The following is a 25,624-nucleotide window of genomic DNA, read 5'->3' as shown; positions in this document are numbered from 1 at the left end:
TCATGCACGCATTATCGAGATGAAAGTTATTCATGAATTCTCACATCCATGTTTAGCTCTTGTTGAATCCATTTCTCGCGAGAAAGCTAATATAATTTCCTGTCCTAATTAACACTTTAATTTATTTCCCATCTTTTGGAAATATTTCAAAAATAGTTTTTGTTCAAATTTTCTTTTTATATAAAATTGACACCTTTTTAAAAATTTTAATAAAAATTGGAGGTAAGTATTTGGAGGTATTTTAAAATAACATTTTAACAAAAAATGAAAAATACAATAATACGCTTTAAAATAAATATGAAAGATATATTTAATTTTATATTTACTTGAAATATAAACAATGACAGAATAAAATTTATTTTTTAAACGGTCCGTAATTTTTTAATTACAGCACAAACGTAAATTAAAGAATGGAGTGAAAGCGTTATAATGATCGTAGGATCATAGCCTGAGTCTCACTAACGCAGGCAATCTTAAACTAGCCTATTAAGTTCTTAAGCGATCGATACAAACGCACACTTCTCCGAGAATTAATCTCGTCGTCAGTCAACACGGCGGTAAGTGGACTGCACGCGTCATTACCCCAATAACATCATTTTCCACTTGCCGCATTATTGGAAAATTCTTATATTTACAAATTATTATAATATATAATTTATAATTAAGAATTTGTGTATTTATATAATTTATAAGTTATTTTAAAATATTAGATTTCTTTTAAAAGAAGGTTTAATTAAGATGATAGCGTAGATTACGTAATTGAGTGTTTATTATTTATGTAATCTCTAAATCTTTTATGATAAAACAAACCATTTTACAAGACAAAACATATAAGAATAAATAAATAAAGTACAGATAACAATCCAACGATCAGTTCCTTTCATTAGAAATATTTTCTTTCCTAATCTTTTTTTCTCTTTCTTTGTTTCTACTTTTATTAACTAAATGTAATTATTCATGAAGTACCGGTTACTCAATTATAATAATGCATAATATTATAGAAAATATATTGGTTTAGGGGACAATATTTATTGCTAATCCGATGTTTATTATAGGAAATTTACAGTACCTATGTAGGTACTGCAATGATTAAAAAAATAGCACGCTTATTTGTTTAGTATAATAGTGTGGCAAGTGATTAAACGGCATTGTGCCATTTTCCATAATAGGTGGGCTTAATTATCTCAAATCTATACAAATTTATGTTTATTCACGTATATCGCGTAATTTGGAACAAGCCATTTAATGCGAAAATAATGAAGAACTCACTGATTCGATATTAAATTTTCTGGAAATAGATAGTGAGTGAGGTTGGTCGTAATATTAAATTTATATACTTGACTTATCTCTCAATTAAATTAAAGTTTCAAACTTCCAAACTTTTTATAGAATTTTATTTATGAGCCGAATCATTTAGTATTTAATTTCTCGTTAATCCAAATGTAAGTATTATAGTATCTAAATATTGTACTTATATATTGTATAATTTCACATTATATATTTGAATATTTTTGTAATTATTGTATTTTTCTATTAAAAAACATTTAATTTAAATACAAGTGACTGTATATTTTTTTAAAAAAGAATTCTAAATAAATAATTCTACAAATTTTAATTTAATTTATTTGTATCGTCAGAAAGAAAAACTTGTTATTTTTACATAAAGTGTTCAGCAAGGTTATATGTTATTCATATAATATTTTATTGGTTAATATTTCATTGTTTTCAATAAAAAAAAATCGTGCAAATATTGTTTTATTTTAAAATATATGAAATGCAATCAATTTTCAACAAGATTAAACATTTTTCGGGTTTCATCATTTAATTTGGAAATGTTTTAAACTAGTGTACGATTCTCAATACTGTTATTCACTGGTGATGCAGTATAGATTTCTTTTAATTACAATGCAATGGTTTCTACATTGAAATCGAAACAATTGTGTTTCATTGTGTTAAACTGATCCAAGTACATTGATCTCGTATTTATTGCATTAAGATAATAGCGTGAGAAGTAATTTTACCTTTTTTAACTTATATTATTCTAGTAAACATGTAATTAAATCAAACTTGTTATTTATCCGTGTTTGATAAAAAATTTCAAACATTAATATTAGGTGTACAAATTAATTTTCGGTCCCTACCTTTCAACGACCTCAGAACCCGTTTAAGTTGAACTCTCCCACCCCCTCTGTAGTCATTTTGAAGTGCATTTTTTAGCTTTAAAATGAGGTACAATACTTGATCCTCCTGTGAACATAATCTGAAAAATCAGCAGTAAATACGATGTCGTTTGAAAAGCAACATCTGAGGCACTGCCTTCTTTTCGCGTTTCAACTTAAAAAAAAACGCGGTTGAAGTAAAAGAAATAATTTGTTCGGCTTTGGGCAAGAATGCTGTATCGTACAGTAAAAAATGGTTCCAACAGTTTCAAGGGGGAAATTTCGACCTTGAGAATCGTGAACGCCTTGGTCAACCAAAAAAAGTGGAAGACGTGGAGTTGGAGGAAATTTTGAAGGAAATTCTTGCCAAACGTAATTAGAACTTGCAAATACACTTGGAGTAACTCAGCAAGACGTTTGTTAGCGCCTAAAATAGTTGGGGAGGATTCGCAAGGAATGCCGATGGGTCCCTCATGAGCTCACCCCCGAAAACAAAAGCAGACGTCACGATACTGCTCTCTCCTTGCTCTCTAGGCCCCATATCTCCGATTTAGACTGGGAAATTCTCCCTCATGCGGCGTATTCTCCAGACTTAGCCGAACTAACTGATTCTCGATTCAAGTCAGTTCAAGAGATCGAAAAAAGCCTCGATGAATTAATTCAAAGCCACCATCATTCTTCCGATCTGGAATCCAGCAATTGCCTGAGAGATGGAAAAAATGTATAGATAGCGAGGGAGAACTTTGAAAATTGAGTTTGTATTCATGTTTTTATAAATAAATATCAAAGTTGATCAAAAAAGGCCGAGAATTAATTTGTACACTTAATATGTATTTAAAACGTAACACACAGAGTTCATAACGTAATTTGTTTAAGAAGTAGTAAAAAACGCTTTTCTGTATACATATAAAACATACATCAAATACACGATTATTAATAACGGTCATGAAAATTAAAAACAATTCTCAATACGATAAAAAATCGTGACTAAAAAAATTGTGACTAAAGGAGAAATTACAATCTTTTCGTAATCGAAATGCTATCCTCGCTTTTCCTATGGATTACATTATAAACGGAGTGTATATTCGCAATGGAAACCAATATTGCCCTAAAGCGATAATGCTTCGTAGAGACTGCAGTTACACGATGCAATTATCGACCACTCTACGAACGTGTCAGGAACGTAATGAAGGAGATCAATGGATTTTCAATTGCCAGTATGGCACGGACTCGCACTAGAACTTCGAAATAATGCATTGTATAATTGACCGGCATTATTTCCTGGTACGAATTATAACGCGTTCCCTCTCCTACTCTGCATGTGCTAATGAGATTTAGAGAATTAACAATCGATTTACGGGGACAAGTAGCATTACTGTCACATTACATTCCTCCAATGACAGATCATATATCAAAAACATGACAATAGGATTAATAAATTTAATTTTAAAGTCAAAATGGGTGCATCGTTTGATAATTATAAAATCGATAATAATAAAATTAGATATCATGACAATTATAATACATCCAATAGGAAATAAAGCTCACAAAAATCGCAATTGGATCTTTAATGCTCAAATAATTCGGTGTGTATTTAGATATTATGTATCAAATTCTAGATGCCTATGAGCATCAAATTATTAAATTGCTGGACAATTTCATTTGTGATATTAATATCATTGTAGTACTATCAGTATAGTGTTTTAAAACCAAAAAATCAATTCGACACTCAGTTTAGCTAGTTTAGATTTTACACGTATATAAATTCACATTAAATTATTTAAGCACTAAAAATTTCGCTTCACACAACTATCACGGATTTCATTTTCTATTGGTATTGTATATTCATATGTACAGTTCAATAAATTTTTAACTGAGATATAAATTATAAATATGTTGCATAACAAAAGATATCGTATAAATAAGATATTGTAATTATGCGATGTTTGTTTCCAAATAATACCATAGCATTATTTTTCCTTTAATATGCTTAATAAATACAATTACATTTACGAAATCTATTTGAAACACACACACACACGCACGCACGCACGCACGCACGCACACACACACACACACACACACACACACACACACCACACACACACATTTTAAATTGTTAAAATTTTTAAATATTTTTTTTATTTCTTGAGAATATCTCAAATCACATTTATTATATTACAATATTATATATTGTATTTTAAGACTCTTAATTATATTGCTGTACTAACTTATGTATTCAAAGACATTTGAAACTAGAATAAGCATGCATCTTCATTATTCATCATATTTAATTAAAGTTGCTTATAATGTCACACATAGATTATAATTACACTGTCTGCTGGCGAATTCTGTCTGCCCTAAATACGTAACTGGTCTCTAATGGTCTCATATGGCTTAATTATAACCGGCTTTTCGCTTAATGAAAAAAACTTGAGTACATATAGTGAGTTACGATAAAAACTCGAGACTGTCGCCTCCGAGTCGCCTTTTCGCTTACGTTAAAATCTGTTTTTCTTCAAGATTGCAACTGTACCAACGTTCTAAAAGAAAACCTTTTAAGATCGCTTGCGCATATAAATGCTATTTTCTTGTCTAGTTTATACATGCGCGTTGTTTTCTCGATCGACGCATCGTAGCAGAATCCTCACAGAACTGAAGAGAGCTTTCCCGACAGAAAAGAATCTCCGTCAAAAGATAGAGAGGCTAATATTGCAAAAGCTCTTCTCTTTGTAATTGCAAAAATATTGTTGCTCAATAATTTGTTTTTTGTTTACAATTTTTAATAACTTCGCCGCAAAAATAAAGTAGATTTTAAACTTATTGTTCAAAATATATATTTAAAGAGAATGTAAAATATTACGTTTGACACACACACACACACACACACACACACACACACACACACATAACAGTGCTTTGTATATTGAATTACTTTTCAACTAGGAATTATCTAACAAAGATAAATATTTATTTTATACTATTAATTTTTTCTTCGTCAATAATCAAATAGTTTATCACTTAGAAATGTGAACAATTTGAAAAAAAACTATGCTAATTGAAACAATTCAAATAGATAATAAAATTATGCACTCCTCAAAAATGAATTTTGATGGCTCAGGATAAGAGACTTGTAGTGTCTATTATTTTTAATCTTTCCATATATTACCATATATTAACTAGTAGCTTTTGAACATGGCCGAAGACACTACCGCGTCTCCTGATTTTATTTTTCTTACGATATAATATTATTTTAATAAATCAAATTAAATAATAATATTAATGAATTAATATTTATAAATTAATATAGCCTTTCAATTTGGGAATTAATTACAAACAATAAATTAAACATTGAAAGATTACGATTAAAAATGGTCGTTCTCAATACTTTTATTAAGAAGTTATTGATTCTCCGTTATTTAAAAAAGTTAAAATATGGAGACTTACTAAAGAAAGAAAAGATCTAAGATATTTGATCTAAATATTTCTTCGATTATATAATAATTTGCTGTTTTTTCCTCATTACAAATATTCGTTATACGATATTAAATCTTTTTTCGCATTTTTATTAGTTGTCCGGGATTGCCTGAAGAACAAGATTAAAAAGCACAATACATGAAAACGTGGTGGGTAGATTGTGATAGAAATTCTGTTGTCGTCTTTCGGAAGATGGGATCGTGCATGCGTGCTCAACTTTTATACACACGAAATTCGCGAACTCCAGCGTAGTATATCCACCCATCCTGAACGGAGAGTCGGATTTAGATTCATGAGGTCCCGCAGGCCTTCGTGGACACGCTCAACTTGACCAGACTACTGCCGGACTTACTCCAGGCAAACGCGTAGAATAGAGAAGCACCCTACGGAGAGACTAGTCGTAAAGAATATAAGCAGGGTGGTCTTTTACCACGGGAGGTCGATATCCCATGGCTCGAAACAGCAGCCATCCCTTTGGCCGAGTACGGTTTGTAACAAACGAAAGGATTACTTTTAGCCGCGACAAATGTCTTTCCTAAACTTTTCCGATTCTGATGACATGCCCCAGATTTTTCGGCACATTAAAAAATGTATGGCTCCTATTTTTTTTCTATCTCTTGTACAATAAAATTGTTTTTCTCTCGAATCGTGATTTGTCTTCATTAAATATTTCTAAAAATAAAAATTTTGTGTGACTTTGTATAAGATTGATAGAAGTTATTTCAAATTCAAATAGGAAATATTTTTTCCTATTTATATAGTATTATAATTTAAATTATAAGAATAAAGAAATTCGGTCTGAATCGAGCAGAAATAAAATGTTTTTATAAAATAAATTTCAAGTTGACAATGTTAGTACAGCATAAAAATAAAAATATATAAAGAATATAATATAAAAGATAATATATAATGATATCGAACGTTTTGGAACTCACGGGTGCCTCCTCAGCAATTCTTGAAGATGTAACATTGAGAATGAACCGATCGGAGTTGAAACGTTTGTCTTTGTAGCTATATATTATTATTATTTGAATTAAAGTTTTTTGTTTGTTTTATTGTCGGTTTTTGCCCCCTTTTTTATTTATATTGTTTTATATTCTTTATATATTTTTATTTTTATGCTGTACTAATATTGTAAACTTGAAATTTATTTTATAAAAACATCTTATTACTGCTCGATTTAGATCGAATTTCTTTATACTTTACATTGCAAAAAACGATCGAAATCTAATTATTTAAATTATAGTTATTAATATAAAATTACTTACATTTACATTCACATTTAGTTGTATTGTAATAACAATAAATACAACAATATATGAATTTATTTATTTGACACTTTTTACCTCAATGTGTTATATGTACCTAAATGTGTTTGATAATAAATGTTTTATTTAAACGTCTTCATCCGAAATCTTGCGAAATATCGAGTATAAGCATTTACTATCGCTTCAATAAAATTTGAAAAGAAGAATCGTGCAAATGTAAAACAGATCTAAAGCGTCTGTATTTCAAGAAGGTTATACATGTATGTATACGCAACATCAAAAAGGAATGGAATAAAATTGGGATAAAAGAGTGATTTTATCTATTTCTTTAAATATATTTGGCGTAATTTTCGCAAAGACAAAGAAAGAAAACTTGATAAGATATTATGTATTACACTCAATATTTTTTTTAGCATAAAATTACTTTTCCCATTTATAATAAAAATCTTAAAATTTACATTTTAATTGATTCATTTGCTTTCAAATTTCTTCAATAGTGTATAATATATAATATTGATTAAGTTTACTTAAAAAATTTGTATATTTTATTACTTTCTTAATTTATTTTTCTATTGATATGTAATTAATGTGATTATAATTACTAATTTTTAAGTAAGAAATGAAAATTTTGTCCATACATTTTTACTGAAATAATTTGTTTTTAAAAAATTAAACTGAATTTTTGGCGTCGCGCGCGAAGGTTGTCGATTTCACGCGTCAACCCCAACGTGGCTTCCCTCAAAAGTTTCACAAGACCATATTTCCATCACATACACTTTCGGAAGTCCTCGCGCGACTTTGGTAGAAGAGAAGTTTCGAAGAGCGAGGATCTTCCTTGACAAATTTTATATCAGCGCGCCTAGTCGAGCGAGCGTCTGGCGAAAATTTATAGCACCCGAGGGAACAGTAGCTGGAACCGAAGGAAATAATCGACCACGTGATTTGTGGAATTTTCGCTTGATCCTCGCTTTGTTCGAATTCGGCTTCGTTACCGTCCATTGATGACTTTATTCCCATAGTAAAGTATAATTTTATTTCGATTGTTAACATTTCGTTTAGATTTATTTGAAAAGAAAAAAAATAAAAAATGATTTAATATTTTACTGTTTGTAATGTGTGTGCCCTTCGAAAAAGTATAATAAATGAGAGAGAGAGAGAGAGAATAATTTATTATTTTTCTAATAGAATTAAGAACAATTACAATAAATGAACTTTCTTAATGAGTATTTAGTTCTTTAATGACAAATTAAAAATTTCTTTGCTATTATAAAATTATATATCAATTACGAGAAAATTTAATGACAATTACTATTTCAGAATGTCATCACGTTGGACAAGTTAAGTAACTGATGCTACATGTCGATATTGCTTTTACACATTTTTTTTCCTATTTTTAAAGATTTCAAGTTGATGTCCTTTCTCGTTCGTAGTAAGAGAGAGAAACAAAAAAAGACGAAGAGTATTCTCTGAAAGCTTGCATTGACTTTCAACGCTCGTGAACCTTCTTCTTATATCCTAGCATTCTCAGAAAGAAGAATCCTACCGTAAGGTTTATAAAAGAGCTGAATATATTGGATATATCAAAAGTCGCATAACGATTTTCTTCGAAGAACTCACAGTTAATTTTTGTTAATCAATATTTGTCCGATTCTTTTTTTTCACGTTTCAACAACAGTTAATTTGAAGCAGTTCTGTAACGAACTGTGCAACATCAAAGTAAGTATTTATAGTGTATTAACAGAGCAAGTATTCAACTCTCGATACATCAACCTTTCAAACATTTTATTTCTGGTTTGCTACAATCTCTGGAAAGGAATAATTGCTAAAATAATCGTTTGATCCCTACATTGAATATGAATTCGCGCGGATTAATTCCGATTGGAGTGTCGGAAGCGACAAGGATTCAAAGGCGATCGTAATTTCGGATTAAACGCGGAACGCGCCACAGGGACGTTTTCGGGGAAATGAAATTTTTTCGCTGAGAAACGCGTAATTAAACGCAACTCGATTATAGTCGTGTGCACTTTGCCGTTTTATTCGAATACGATTCACTTGAATCAGCGAAGCTTGGGAACAAAACTGTTTTCAATATTGAAAGCACGATATAGGCACGATATATGACTGGATCAATGGATCAAAGTCTGCAAAGCAAGTTCCGAGCAGACGCGTACGTTTCCTCCGACGTGCCCTCGTTCAAATATTGAGAAATTTACAAGCATACTCGAATATCTTCGCCAGTCTCTCATGCCAGTACTAGTCTGTCAGCGTTATGTCAGTTAACTTTGACCACAGGAGCGTAACAGACTTTGCGATGAACGCTATTACTAGCAAACAAGTATGCGCCAATACTGCTAAGGTAATATTGTGCAGATAGTTCAGTATTTTGAGGGCCAACGAAGTTAGGCAATATCAGCTTTGATTGCTTCGTTTTATAACTAGAACGTATATATATATATACGTATTTTCCTAACTTTCGCACTGAAAATTTGTAAAGTAATAACACTAAAAGTGATAAATTACTTAAACTTTGTCACGATAAATACATTGTTTTATTATATCTCTTGAATAATTTTACATAGTGCCAATCAGTATCAAACTTACGTTGTTCTGCATTTGTTTTTACAATATAAAAAAGTGTTATAAATTCTTAAATCTGATTAAACGGCGAAATGACAGTATTGCTTGTCAATGTTTGATCAGTACTATTGATTTAATATTTGGTTCATTAAAAAAAACACAGGAAATTATTATGTTGATATATGCATGAATTATCGTAAATATAGATTTAGAAATGAGGTGTTGTCGTATTGATCCTTTTAGATAGCTGGATTTCGAGTACAAATCTACTAAATCGGTTTTTTCTTCCTTATTTCTATCTCGACTTTCCAGACGCTCTTTCGATGCATAACCTTGGTTGAAACGGAAGCTGAGTAACGAGATACTCAAAGAGCTTGTCTTGCCTTTCCTTTTTTATCCACCCTTATAGTCGTTCTTCGTTTCTTAGACCGGGTACCACCGTCTTTAAATCTAAGCGTTGGATTTCGAACGTTTCAGTAAATTCTCGTTTTCAAAAGTTTGTCGTGTGAACATTTATCATATAATTCTATATGTTACATTTTTATCCGGCTTTAAATCTCTTTTTTAAAAGTTGTTTTTGTATGATGGATAAAATTCTGATTAAAAGATATAATTATACAGAGATATATTAATAAATAGTAAAAATTCACGTTTTTTAGATTTGAGGTGTATACAATTGAAGAATATATAAAATTAGAGAGGCTTAATCTATTAAAAAATATTTATGTGTAATTTTTTTGTTGTTTTTCCATAATTTCACCAATTTTCTTACATAAAAATTTTATATCTTAAGTACTAATTATCTTAATAATTAGATCATATTTAAAGTTTTAAGTAAGAGTTCTAAAGATCGTATTTAAAACATTAAAGTTGCATAGAAAAATATTTAGTTTATTTTTATATAAATTTTATACAACAGAAGTTATGTTATTTTATTGTGAAGTCTTTAATTGCAAATTAATACGTTTATGTATGTTACAATATTAAACTCGTGAATGCATAAATGAGTAACCTGAATGCCCCATGCTTGTCATACTTTCGTATGCGGAAAAATCGATGGCTGCATCGTTTGCGATGCAGCTAAAGGTGGAGGCGGTTTGCTATTTCTTCCAAGTTCTTTTCGAAGAAATTTTTCTTTCTCTTTTGGCGAGAGGTATACCAACATAACTCAACGATAGCCAGATAAATAGTACCACTACAGACGATTCATTTCTCTCACACGTAACATTTAGTACTAGTTTTTCCGAGTAGCATGGATAGATAACGCGAGGTTACAAAGAATCGTATAATGATAGTGCAGTATATGCCATTAACCTTCTTTTATTCAGCTTCTTTAATCAACAAAATAGTAAGCAAGAAAGGAACCAAGGTACTTAATAGTAGATTAAACATAAAAATATAGCTTAATTAAATTTATTTCCGAATTCAAGGGAAAAGATATCCTTGACATGTCAATGTCACTAATTGTCAAATTACAGTTAATTAGTAGTTACTATTAGTTAATAGTGCCGATCATATTTTTTCGTAATAGATTTCTTTATTATTTTTTTAGATTTCTATAATTATCTCAAATTTTTTAATACTTTCCCTGAGAATCATATATCTATAAAAATTTTCAAAATTTAATGAAGTAAGAAAATAATGTAAAAAACAAGGTCAAACGCAGAGTCAACTGAGATTGTTTATAAAGCGAAAAACAGTTTAACAAATAATATGTCATATAAATTCAGAATTTAAATCTTATCACGCATCTTAATATAAATATACAAGTTTAGTAAACACAACGTTAAACACGTGTAATATTACAGTTTTATTGTGAGTGAAAAATTATAATATTACATGGTGTATGTGTGTGTGTGTGTATTTACACAACTTCGTGTTTACAACTTGGGGGGTTACATATTTTTGCATACAATTTAAATTTAATGTATCTCAAATATAAATACTATATGCAATAATAAGGATTCGCGAACTAGACGTTAATTACAGTAAAAATTTGGTTAAAGATAAAGAGTAATTTTCGTATGACACGGGTTGACCCGGGCATGGTCGGTTAATTGCCTACTTAAATTCAGGAAGTTAAGAAAGAAGAAATTTTGAAAGGACGGAGATGCAATCCCGATTAAACTTCCGACTCTGCGGCGATATTACCGGAGTATAATTGAATTTCTCTGTTCGTATTTTCCTTCCTCTATTCGCTCCCCCCTATCTCATTCTAGTTCCCGACCACGTCTGGTCATTAGTATAAGCAGTAATTCCGATTACAAGAGCCCTTAATTACAATATAATTTACCGATCTTTTTTATTTAACCACCCATGCTATACTCTCTTTCTCTCTTATCTTCGTTATTTCTTGTATCGAAAATAAAGTTATATTGATAAATTTACCGCGAGAAATTAAATATATATCTTAAATTTAATATTTTAAGTTATATATACTTGCTATACGACACATACATCATCAATACGTATTATAATACATTAAAAGTCACATTATATTTGATTTAATGTAATATTAATTTGAAAGAGTGACGTGTCAAGAATTATTTTGTGGCAAGGCAGATAAAATGCGTTTTATTAACTCGAGAACTCGATAGCTTCGGGACAATGCGATGAGCCGACAATCTTTATCTCACGCGATTGACGAGTGGTGCTTTTACGCGAGCGGTCTGCGCGAACGAAACTTCCAATCTCGAATTTCGAGATAACGACGCGAGTATTTCCCCAGGGAATTCCCTCGGCGCGCCGGCAATCTCGCCCGATCGAGAGACACCGGTACGTCCCGTGACGCGTTTCCAGCAAATCGAGTTTTCCGTATATCGAGGATAGCCGATCGTTGTTCGTCTTGACGGAAGGTATGACTCAAACTCCGTTTCACGTTCCTAGTCTAAATTGATCTTGAAATCAAGCGGAAGAAAAAACGGTTGCCGAGATGAATTGAATACTTCAAAACAATAGCGCAATCTTGGAGTAAGGCAAGAGGGGTTTATACTATTATATATTTTATACATATAAGAAAGAAGGTAGTAAGAAGTTTTTTATTATAAAAGTTTGATATACTGCATGCTTTTTAAAACGGTTTATACATAGATGCTGTTCAATATATCAATTTTTACTATCTATAGACCGTAATTAAAGTTGAGAAGCAATTTATGTTATTATATAAAGAGAAGCTTCCGTATAACGCGAGAAGCTTTTAGTCTGCAATAGATTGAGATTAATGAATCCCATCAAGTTGCAATAACATTGCATAACAATTAATTTTCCGATAATCATTAGTTCTTCTAATAGTGATGCATTACTGCAATATTGATTCGCGATATTGTCATTGTAACTTTGATACTTTTGCGACATAAACGCGATTCTGTGTCTGTTACAATATTCTTATAGAATAAACTATGTCTAAAATGTAGCAAACATCGTTATGATTTAAACGAATTAGATCTGATTTTGCGCGAAACTTTTTCAATTTCTGGATTTTATAGCTGACCTGCTTGAACCTTGTCTGAAAGAAAAATGTGAATAAACAGATGTGATTAAACGCGAGACAGAAAGGAACTTTCGATGTCACCAGCGCGGAAATAATATTAGGAATCAACCCGGAGGGTAACCAGTCTGGATCGTACGCAAGCAGTGATGAGTTAAGCAACGCGGGGATGAGTTACGGAGGGTTAAAGCTTGAGTGAAATTGAAGTTCGAATCGTTGATGAAAACTGATGCGAGACACGAGCAGATTACCCCATGAGCAATAATTCCGTTCTCTTTCAATTTTGAAAAGAGACGAGGGAAAGTTGACAGTGGCGATCTGGAGAACGGCGAGATAGGACCGATTGTCACCGCGTATGCGTGCTTCTGGACGGACGAACGTGTGCGGTTAATACCATCATGGTACTGCGCTGTTGTAGGACAGCGAAGTATCCGGCTAAATAAATTGCCGCGACTGGTCGGAGGGAACGACAAACGCGGGAGCTTTCTATTGAGAGAGATGATTTATGATCGGTGGTCTCGCGCCGCTTTTCCACTCACAGCTTGCGGAAAATCTCGACGGTCCGAAGTAGAACGGATAGAGGCGAATAAAGTATTCGAGCGAGAAACGACAACGTCGGCCAGAAAACTGCTAGTCGATGTATCGGGGAGGATGAGCGATGATAAATATCGCGAGGTTGGATTTGGGTCTGGCAGCATTGATACAAACTTCCGAGACCACTGATCATTTTCATGGGTGCAATGATTCAATGTTACGCGAACATGTGCACTATCACAGTGGTTAAAAGATACACTATCTGCTTTTACTGAACTAGAATATTGTAACTATATTCTTTAGTTACGATATTCCTTTTTAATAACAGATAAACGAAGAGAAAAGAGAAATGGAAAAGGATACGCAATTCGGGGGAAAATGTCACGCTTAAGTTTTTATTCTTAAATAACTTCTTATTGAGTTAACCAACGAAAACATATTATTTACATTCTAGAAACCTTTCTTTATTCATACAAATAACGAATTAAATTTTTGATGTTCTGTATTATTGGAAAAAAAATTGATATATTATAACCCCTGCAAAAGTGGCATTTACCTATATATACTATATACGGATAAGGTGCCACCTCCCATGGGAGACGTCACAGGAAATTAAATAATATAATGCAATATAAACTTACATATTCATACACAGTCCATAATCAAGACTTTAGGCTATAAAAACGCATAAAGATATGATAAAATGTAAACTGAGGAAATTTGAAAGAGAATAATTTAAAGAGTGTATATTAGACATACCCTTATTAGTTGAAACAGCATTTTATTGAAATATTTTGAATTAAAGCATCCAAAATTTTAAAGTATCAAGCAGAGAAAATTCTATTTTTACTGTCATTTTTCCCTAAGTGTAAGAGGAATATGCAATTACAAGTTTAAACATACAAGAATATTATAAATTTTAATCTGTATCAGCCACATGACTGCCAGAAAACACTGATCAAAACTGTATACCGTTTGTTCGATTTCACAGTCGGTATCGAAACACAAAAGTGATTAGTGTACCATATGTTAGAAAGAACATATTTTGTAACTTATACGTTTTCGCATTTTGTAAAAATATTTTTCGATATCAATTGGCATGAATTTTTTGATAACTGCACTATTTTTGCCCATTGTCTATTACTTTTACGCACACAGAATGGCCAATATATGTTTCATGATAAAAATATAAATAAAGTGGCATCTTCCCCCGTGTGCCGCATTCCCTCGAATTACCTTATTTTTTTCACGATCACATACAAGAGCGTGGAAATTCGCAATTAATCTCCGAGTTTATCTAGACTCATTACACAGCACCGGAATTCCGTTCGGTGGCTCTTGATAGAATTTCCTCAGTTATTGTACGTCAGGACCGTTTTCGGCGGAAACAGTAAGGGTAAGGTTATTTTTCAGCTGAGTCGGAGCCGTTGTATTTGGCCGTCGCCGGTTAATTCCATGAAATATCGGTGCCTGCACCTTTCCTGATAATGGAGACCTCGACAGACTGCCCCGGTACAACCAATTTTTCATTTTGCCGTCGACACTCCTCTCCCTCTACTTCGACTCGTTTCGATTCGTCGATTATTTCCCGTGTACGATACGCCAGTTTTTTTTATCGTTTCCGGTACAGAAAATGAGGATGGCGCATCGATGGACGTGCCGTGGAAGTGTTTTGGACCAAACGATTTTCACACTAATAGTAACTCTAACACCATCTGAAAATCTCTTAAACGCAAAAAAACGGAAATGAACGATTTATCCACGCAACAGTTTCTATCTTTCATATCCAGTAATTGCAATTTTAATCGCTTCCTTTGAAAACGTATTCTTTAACGAATTTATTCTCGATAAAAATGTGGCAGCGATTCATTTGTTATTTTAATAATTTTGTGATTTTCAGCATTAAGTATCTTATTAATTAAAATTTTATTCAGTAATTTTATATTATCATGTTTATTAAGTTGATATTCAGTTTCAGTTAATTTGTATATTTACATGTCTACTTGATAATTACCATTTTTATTATTACTGTTATTAATTATTATTATTATAAATATAAATGTAATAATAAAGCTCTATAATAGGAAAAACAAATATAAGAATTAAAGGGCTAAGAGCCAGTTATGTAATAAAAAACGTTTTATTTAAATACATAAAAATAATTATATGAACAACAAACGTTTCGACACCGATCGGGTCATCATTCTTAATGTGTTACAATAAACATATTATTATAAAATAATTGGAAATCTACAAAATATTGCTTCATAGTGGCACTCGCTTTCTTCCCTTTATCACGTTGCAAGTTAATGAATTAAAATAGTAAAATCGGTCATGGAAAAATTCATAGCGCAGTAACGATCTTATAAAATAAAATGTTGAGATTAATAAATAAAAATGCAAAAAAATTCATCATGGCAATACACAATAGTTATCTTTCTAAATTCATTGGAGCAAGATTGCAAAACAAGTAAAGAGCAAGTGATTTCGACGATGTCAGAATGTCTATTTGTTATTATGTTTTTGTAATTAATATATTTTATTACTTATTACATTTTTAAATCGTTTAATTTATCAAAAGCGTGAACTAAAAAAGATGTCCATTTCTTTATACTGCAATAGCAATTTTTCATCCTTTTTACTTTCTCAAGCATCTGCCATTAAAAGGAAAAGAATCTGGGACATTCGGTATATAATATATCACATACCTAACGCGCCCAGTATCATATCACTTTGCGGCTGATAGGTAACGCGAGAAGCGCTATTTTCACGAACGCACCTCGAAAAAGCTTTCATCGTGGCACATACATTCTCACGTGAACTTTCATCGAGAATCATTGGGGGTTTTTGCGGCAGGAAATTGCGATTTCGCGTTTAAACGTCGAGATAGAGAAGCACAGGCGGACATATACAAATTGCCAAACGTGGTGAGGTAACACTGTGGACTCAAAATTGAAATGTGCAGTGGCACTTGATCTAAACTAACAAGAATTGGAACCTTTTTGGTCGTAAACAAATAGTTGTACAGCGTGTCGCTTGCAATTGATTCAATTGTTTTCGAGATTTATCAAGCAGAAGATTAGAAATAAAAGACGTACAGCTCAATAATTCATATCGATATTATGATATATATATATATATGTATATATTGGAGCATTATTACTTAAGTAAAATAATTACATTGTAAATATATATATATTTAGTATAAATTATTTTAAATTTTAGTCTTATAATTTTAATGTAATTGATATTGATTAAAGATCGATCGTTTTAAATCTATATTAGTACAAGTTCGGTAATTCACGAAGACTTTTAAAATTGTATTACAAGAAACAATATAGAATATTTTGGTGATCGGTCTTAATGTCATCATCCTTTCCACGTCTTTCAGACAGCTGTCTGACAAATCGATAGCTTTGTAAATCTCCATCAGGGTGTAAATTGATTTTGGAAAGTGAGGGATTCACACAACAGTGGTCACAGACGCCACGTCGTATTATAGCCCTCTAGATATCTTATAAAATGATGTATCCCGTCAGTTCGTGTTTAATGATTGATGATCTTCTCAACCTGTAGGAGAATCGGCGTTCCTCTCGATGATGTAGTACAATCGTGTGAAAAATAGATTGTCCCAATTAAGATTCTCACGATTTTCACAAGCAAACTCGCACCTCGATCTCTTCCTCGTCGTTTTGAACCATGTAAAAAGAAAACCCGGCTACATTTCCGACTGAAATTCGAGACACGTATAGGATGGGGAAGCATCTGTGCATTTGCACGTAGATCTGTGATACTTCAGACGAATGATGCGAAGGAAGAGGAAAAATATAACCTCGTGCGCAGACAAGATGCATTTTTCTCAAGCAAAGAGCAAACCTAAAATGTATCAGACGCGATAGCTGCAATGACAAACTGGTCTTTTGTACAATAAAGCGGAGTGAATTTATAAATTTCATATCTTGAGAAAGAGAATGACGGATAACATTTTCTTTATTAAACACATATTGATTTATTACTCATAATACTTTTAGCGCACTGAAATTGTACAGTCTGTTCAACAAAAAAGTGGTGATAATCTGAAAAGAATGAAAGATAAAATCAAGTGGTTTTCTTTTAACGGAAATAGAAGATTTTTAGTAAAGCGCAATTATATCTAATATTTCATCCAGTCGTCTTCATTATCAATTGTCTTGGCATACTTTTGACCAGATTTGCCGTGTATTCTGCAGATAAAGCGCCATATGGTTTTTATTTTTGTGCACAGCTGCTTCTTAAGAGTAAAGACACGCTTTCCTTTAAGTTTCATCTTAAAGTATGACCATATATTTTCGATGGGATTTGTGTCTGGAAAGAAAAAACATTCTCAAAAAAGAATACCCACTCTATTCCTTTTGAAGAATGCTTTTCTGGCAGCAGCGGTTTTTTCATGGTGGACCAAAACGGTCATTTTCATGCAAGTGGCTTCTGATAATATTAAGCGAGATACGTAGACTCTTTCGGTAGAGTTTACCTCAATTTTCCGAAACCATATTTCGAAACCATGTTTTATCTTCGAGTTTGATCCCTTTCATTTTACTTTGTTGTATCTTGCTTCGGGCAAATCTTTTTCATTGCAATATATGTACGTTATATGACAACTTGATTAATATCTGCTAAATGGCAGCTCGTATATACTTAGGATATAAAAGATTGAAACGCACGCACTATAATTATACGAACGTAAAGTGACGCGTACATTCATTCCCTTTGAATAAACATAAGAGCTGTTTAGTTTACATCCAATACTCATCAAAATTCTATATGCCTGTGGGTAAATCGACCGAGTAAACCGTTCACCAACAAGACAGGTTTATTTGTTTGATTATTAACGGAGGGACAAAAGCTTGGCGACGCATTCAAAATCGAGAAATATCTTGCCAATGCGGTCAATGCAATCGAACTGTCTTTATATAAAATCATTTATTATTTAAAAGTCAAACAGTGTAGAAGGGTTAATTTATCATCGCTAATGATAGTAGTATAATCTAACAAAAAATATATTTTTATTAAACAAAAATTTTACAAAGTTATACAGACATCAAGTAACTGTATAATTGTCTAAAAAGAATAAAAAAAATTTAGTATATAGTTTTTCATTTTTATTTATTTTTACTATTCTTTTATTGCATTTTATTAGATTATTAATATTATGTCATGAAAATCTATTTTGATCTTTTTTTTAAGATTGTAATACGTAAAAAGCTCAATCAATACAGAATTATATAATATAATAATTGTTATACTAATAATAAAATTTCGTTTTAATATTCCACAAAATACATCATATTTTCGCTAAATCTGTCCAGTGTTGTGATATATGCTCATTTCAATACCTTTGTTTCCTTTGTTTAATACACAATTACATTGTAAAAAATTTTATTTATGACGTTTATGTCAATAAACAAGCAATTAATGAATTTTAATAAATAAAGACATTAATTTTTTGATATTTTTTATATGTACTTTTAACAAAGAATAGAATCAACTATAGTTATTGTAACTGCCGTTATTTATTAACAATTAATCACCTCTGTTGTAATAACGATTTAATTTTGCAAATTTTTTATGATGATATAATACCAGAGTTAAAATAGTCAATAGTTACTTATAACGACTTGGAAAAGTCATCTATTATTAAAGAACTAACTAACAATTTGTAACTTGTTACTTTTTAATATAACTTATGAAGTATTAAATTGTTATTATAAAAAGTAACTGTAAACATAACGGAAAAGTAACTTTTTCATTCTCTGCTTTTTAATAAAGCAAAAACAATACTTTCTTAATTAAAGCAGGCCAGTACAAAATGTATTTTACTCGTAATTCGCAACAATTCTCTTCCTCTTTGCCGGCTTAGAAGCTCGAGTTAGTGAGCTACACTTTCTGACTTGATCGTAACTTTCGGGTCCAAAGATAGTTCGCAAGGGACGAAAGGAAGCCGATAGCAAAATAATCCCGGTGCACCGTAGTCATCCACGATGACTTAGTACCTCCGGATTCTCTCCTCGACTCCGGGAAACTCGACCACCGCGCTTAGTTTACTTCGCAATCCCACGTGACCGATGTGACCCTCGACAGTAAACGGGTTGCTATCGGACCACGGATATCTATACATCTCTGTTATATCGACTTAACATCTGCTAGTTCTTCAATTTAGAAACTTTATTACACCATCCAATTTCACAAATAAATATATAGGACAGTGGATTAGTACAAGATGATTGATGTGAGATAATCTAATAATGATGGACATAGTCGTTACAATTGATGTATGTACATACATTTACCTTGTTTTGCCATATTAGTTCTATCTTGCAAAGAATTTTCTCTCTTTAATTATAAATAAAATTGTGACTATAATAAAAATATAAACTAAATAAGATGTTGTAAATACATAGCTACAATAACATGAACTAAGCAAATTAACAACCAGATGGTGGTTACAGGAAATAATTAATTAAATATGAAATATTATCATACATCATGATATAACAGCATTCTACATTTTGCTTTGGTGACAATAACAGAAATTAACTGAGCAATAAATTGATGCAATTGAATCGGATGGACAGCCTGAATATAGCACTTAATACTATATTCTGTTAAATTTACCACGTAATTACCCACAAATAGCAGTTTGACACTAGGTTGTGTAAGACTCTATTACCTAATATAAATTGAATATTTTGAGATGCATAAATTTATTAACGCTGAAATAAAGCTTTCTTTCTTTATCTAAATTATGGATAGGATAATAATAAAAAAAATTAACAAATAATTGTTAGGTTTTATTAACTAGTTGTAAAGTCGGATTATTGATTAATACGTGCCTCAGCTTTCAGATTTATTGTTAGTGAATCGAAATAAGAGCCTGTGCGATAATTCAATTTAATGTTGTGAACGCTTCGAGCCAGATAATCCTACATCTGAGTTAAAGTTGTGTCTGTTCTCGGAAAGATCACTTTTATTTGCGCGGATCTATTTTTTATCCTCGATTGCTAATGAAACGCCTGCAAAAAAGACTAACCAATTTGTTACGTTCAAGTAAGATCTCTATTTATTTATTTACAAGATACCGTTAATCAACGTTAAAATGCATATGTATACACATACGCACACGTACAGAAATAAATTTAAAAAAAGAAAAAACAAAAAAGACGACTTGGTATCGAATCGAAAGTACAAAGTAAGCTCGACCGCCGCAGCGCCCAGAACCACTAATGTGCTCGCTCGCAGCGCGGACGGCAACTTCGAGGTGACCTTGGCCACGAAGGCCACGATCTACAGTCAAGGATTGGTCGAGTGGAAGCCGCCGGCCATATATAAATCATCCTGCGAGATCGACGTGGAATACTTCCCATTCGACGAGCAGACCTGCGTCCTCAAGTTCGGTTCGTGGACCTATGACGGCTTCAAGGTAAATTCGCATGGTAGCCGTTAAGTCGTGCCCCTTCTTCCCGACCAACCCCTTCGAGCCCCTATTAACTGAGACCCTAATTAGCCCGCTGAACGTCCGAGACGCGGATCCGACACGGCTCTGTACGGGATGCGTCTCCGGGACGGCGATCAAATAGATCCTAAGCGTAGAGTAGATCACAAACGATTGGCTCGTCGCGTGGGTCTCCAACGATCGAGAGGGAGAACACGGATGCTGTTACAGAAGACGGATGCTGCCATATAGCCCGAGATGATACGATCATATTTATTGTAGGGCAGGGAGTCATCGTAAATTAAGCATGACATATCCAATCGGCTATTCTTCCAGAACAGTAGAACAATATTATCTTTTTAATTAAAATCCTATCTCTAAAGAAGAAAACATTTAATCACGTAATTTTTACTTTTATCAAAAGCAAAGTCAATTGTCGTTACGTATCTCTCGAGTGAGATTGAAACACGAATCCGCATTATTTCCGAAGTTATCGATCTCGCGACTCAATCTGATATATCGGATTTCCGTTTTGAAGCCTCTTCTGAACGATCAGAAGAAGCGTTTCGCAAAGTAGTGAAAATATCACGATAACGGTGTAAACGTGAACAAGATTCATTTTGTCGATACATGTGAAGCCGATATCGTAAAAGACAGAAGGATAGCGAGGGAACGAAGAAAAGAGGAAAGGGGGAGATAGGGTGGCAGCATCCGGAGACCTTCTCTCCGAGCCAATCGTGATCACGCTCGGCTCGTTTCTTCGGTGATTCCAGCGCCGACGGGAACTACGAGGTGACGCTGATGACCAAGGCCACGGTCTACTATTCGGGATTGGTCGTGTGGCAACCGCCGGCCGTATATAAATCCTCCTGCTCCATCGACGTTGAGTTCTTTCCGTACGACGTACAGACCTGTGTTTTGAAGTTAGGCTCCTGGACCTATGACGGCTTTAAGGTGTCGCATTACTACAACGCAACGAGCACGAGAACCGCAGTCTCCAAGCATTTAGTCTCGAGAATACTTGCTCATCATCGGTCTACTCTAACGTTATCCTTTAGCTCGTTTTCCATTTTGTGTTCTCTTTGTCAAAGAATGCCTCCTTGACACCCGTAATCGTTCCTGCGATGCGCTAATCTTGGACGTCACGTGATATATTTATTACGTATATTTATACTCATCCGTCTACGCATGTATACAGGGTGCGCCGGATACTCTGCATTCCCTGTATGTATTTCTTTACCAATTTCGACTTGATCTTATTTTAGAAAAGATTTGAACGAATATCCTTGTAATTATTTCTCGAAAATTGTTGAAATTAAATGAGAAATGAATTATCCGTTCGCGTGTCTACACAATAGTGCTTGCTTTTAATAACAATTTAAACTTTGTTAGTATTTTAAAATTATCAGGGAGATCTACTCCAAACTGGTCGAGAAATTCGTAGATAAAACAAGAATATGGGGCACCTGGGACACCCTATATATGTGTGCATATATTTGGATATTGTTACGTGGTGTGGACTGCAGTGTTATTTTATTGACCATCATTCCATCGTGGTACGACGCGTGGTCGGCTCATTTTCATATCGTTCTACATACGGTGTGCTCGAGAAATCGGCGGGCTCGCGAGTCATCTAAACGCATCCGTCAGTTGCGGCTCGTGTTTGCTGTCTAGGCGAGGATCGACGAGCTTATCCAATGTCCACTATGTCAGACTGTAATGGAGTGCACGTACGAGCGATTCGAGAGATTTACCGTTACATGTCGGATGAGATCGCACCGTCAACATTTGTTAAGCGATAGATCTTGTTGCGCTGAATTTATTTCGCGATGAGAAAGACATAGTGAGATAAGAAAAAACTTCAACACTCTTTATCTCTCTAACGATATAATATCTTACGTGTCACTGTGTGTATTTCTTATATTTTGAAAAATAACAAATCAATATGCACAATTAGTGTGTGAACTGATTTCTGTAAAGACTATTTAAAATATAAAGAATGTAAGAACATGTATATAATCACTGGTATATTGTTGTGAAATTTTTGATAATCGAGGTTCAATTTATTATTCGATTACCTTTCATTTTAGTAATCTTTTCTTTGGTATCATAAAAATTTTATTTCGTAAACTTATAATAATTATATAATATAATCATTTTTATATCTATTCGTGAATAATATACAATATCAGATTTGTTATGAAGATATATTATATTTATTGCAAAAAAAAACCATCAAATACGAAAAAAGACGTGATCTCTCCGATCCTCGCTTCGACAAAGACAAAAAATGATACGTTGAAGGTCCAAAGGATGTCTCGATCACGATACAAACGCCGAAGGGAGCGAATATCCGCTTCCGGTCAGTCGCGCCTCGTTTTTTGCCATTTGCAATATTCAGAAGCCGAATTTGGAGAACGCTAAAGCCACGATTACGAAACTGTTGTCGATACGCCGGTTGTGGATTCTAGTTGTTTGTTTCTCTAGCTTGTTCTCTTTACTAAACATAGAGCGTCACTACTACTCGACACACGTGGGAAAGGTATAAAATGTCGCGACATCGGCACATCATGACACATGAAACGAAAGACAGCCATACGCATTCGGTTGTGCCAATACGGGGACACTTTGTTTCTTTTATGTGCGGCAATTACAAGAATTGTCACCCTGTAACAACGTCTACATTCGTCCACTTATCGCCAAATGTTCCAACAAAAACAAAATAGAAAAAGATTACATAATTTCTTGTATAAGTAGGAAACAATAAGTTATCAGAAATAATTAACGCAAAGAGTTTACAATTTTAATCTATTTTTTTTTAACAATTTTTTCTTAAACTATGTGTTGTTATAATTTACTCCAATAAATTTGCTACTTTATGTTATAGGACGTAGATCGTTTCCGATTTATTCGAGAGAAACACAATTTACTTTAAGATTTATTTTCGAATACATTCTTTGCTTTACAATTTTATTATCCAATAACTATGTATACACAAAACTCCGTTCTACAACATTCACAAGACAATATGAAAGTACGCTTTTGCAAAGGACTGTAATCGAAGTGTATACGAGGGAAGGAGGGAGGGAGGGAGGGAAGGAGGGGGAGAGGTACCAAGAAAAAAGTTTATAATTTATTCTGGAACAAAATAGATTGAATGAACGGATTCTTCCAATATCCGGTATTTAATTTGATATTCTATTAAACGAGCATTCAAACGGCGATCTGTTATTTTATCCATCATATCACATGAACTCGATTGCTAATTTGACCAGCTGATCCGGGTTGAGCGCGCAATTAAACGCGTCGACAACGCAATTTACTTGTCTAGACCGAGCCCGCGGGAAATGTAGGACGATCGAGAGGCGATCGATACGGCAGAGTCGCTAGCCGCGCATCGCAGAGCTTTTTGAATTTTTCCTTCGTGATCAAAATGTTTGTGTCCGCCGCGAAAGGAATACAACTGGAAAGTATCTCCCTTTCCCAAAAGCAACTTACTGCATTCTACTAAGTTATAAATTAAAAGTCATTTAGCCGCGGAATAAATTTGGTATAAATTTCTAACGCAGAGACAACATTTTTGCAGCTTTTTTTTAAAAAAAAACTCCAGAGTATTATGCACGAGCTTTTGGATTGATATCAAGGAAATCTTTATTATTCTCGTATTCAAATAGCAATTTCAATTAATGCACCTTTTTTAATGTTCAAATACAAAATGTTTTAAACTACTATGTAATGCATTGTTTTTAGTCACGCTATATGAAGCATGATTAATTAAAATATGTACGCAAAAAATTATATAATTTTACATTGCATAGCATATTTGCAACTTTACCATACGCTTATACGAATCTATAATTATATAATAATAACATTAATTAATACCGGGTTAAACGATTACGCGCTCGCGACATAATACAGTTTCGATGTACATGTTATTTTTTAGTACACGTGTGTCCTTTTTGATCCACTGCTCATTCGTAAGTTCCGCACACATTCCCATGGTTACATCGTTAAAACTTTCCGTTGCAGAATTTCCACGCTTTTTGCAGCAACGCATGGCTCGTTAGTCCCGCCAATCGGATTAGAGGCGCGCACTAACTGAAGCGCTATATTCCACAGGACAAATCGTTGTATTGTATCTCGCAGACCTATAAAACGATACAACAGACAACGATTCCTTCGATAACGAAGCTAAATCAATTTTACAATTTGCAATTTTTACAATTAGAATTTTCCCAAGGCCACCAAATACTTTTTAACGTGCAATTAATTACAATTTGGAAACTATTCGCAACTCTTGCTCGCGAAAAATCAATTCGACAAACTGCGTAATCGTAGAAAAAAAAAATGTGCAAAAAATACTTACGAACGTGCACAGTGCGCAGTACTTCATTCACGCTTGTCTGTCGGACAATTCCAGTCGTGCATCGCGAGATAATACGACTTTTCGCGTATCGTCTCTCCGTGTCTTCCTTCTGCCAGCATGCTTTATTGCCACGATAAAGAATGGATCAATATTCCAGTGCACGTACACGGCTTCAATGCGCTCATTCCCGCGCATATCTATGCCAATCGCGTGTCTCTTCTGGTGTCACCAGATGGTACATAAAATGAAGCTCAAGTTACAAAAGGAGATCGGGTGGCCGCTGAC

General features: G+C 33.1%; 1 protein-coding gene across 4 annotated transcripts in view; it reads left to right on the top strand.

Moving 5' to 3' along the window:
• The window catches only part of nAChRalpha4 (nicotinic acetylcholine receptor alpha4), a 189,706-nt gene that overhangs the window by 90,219 nt on the left and 73,863 nt on the right, over window positions 1–25,624 (top strand). For 2 of the 4 annotated variants that reach the window (XM_018543853.1, XM_018543851.1), the window contains exon 4: window positions 21,744–21,924. In XM_018543853.1, the coding sequence (XP_018399355.1) occupies window positions 21,744–21,924 (181 nt within the window). Of the gene's footprint in view, window positions 1–20,777; window positions 20,959–21,743; window positions 21,925–25,624 lie in introns of all 4 variants that reach the window. The other 2 variants (XM_018543854.1, XM_018543852.1) reach the window with 1 other exon arrangement.

Source organism: Cyphomyrmex costatus, unplaced genomic scaffold (assembly GCF_001594065.2).
Source record: "Cyphomyrmex costatus isolate MS0001 unplaced genomic scaffold, Ccosl1.0 scaffold40, whole genome shotgun sequence".
In the NCBI taxonomy this organism is placed as follows: domain Eukaryota; kingdom Metazoa; phylum Arthropoda; class Insecta; order Hymenoptera; family Formicidae; genus Cyphomyrmex; species Cyphomyrmex costatus.
The sequence above is the reverse complement of the archived record's forward strand: the minus strand, read 5'-3'. Positions and strand labels throughout refer to the sequence as shown.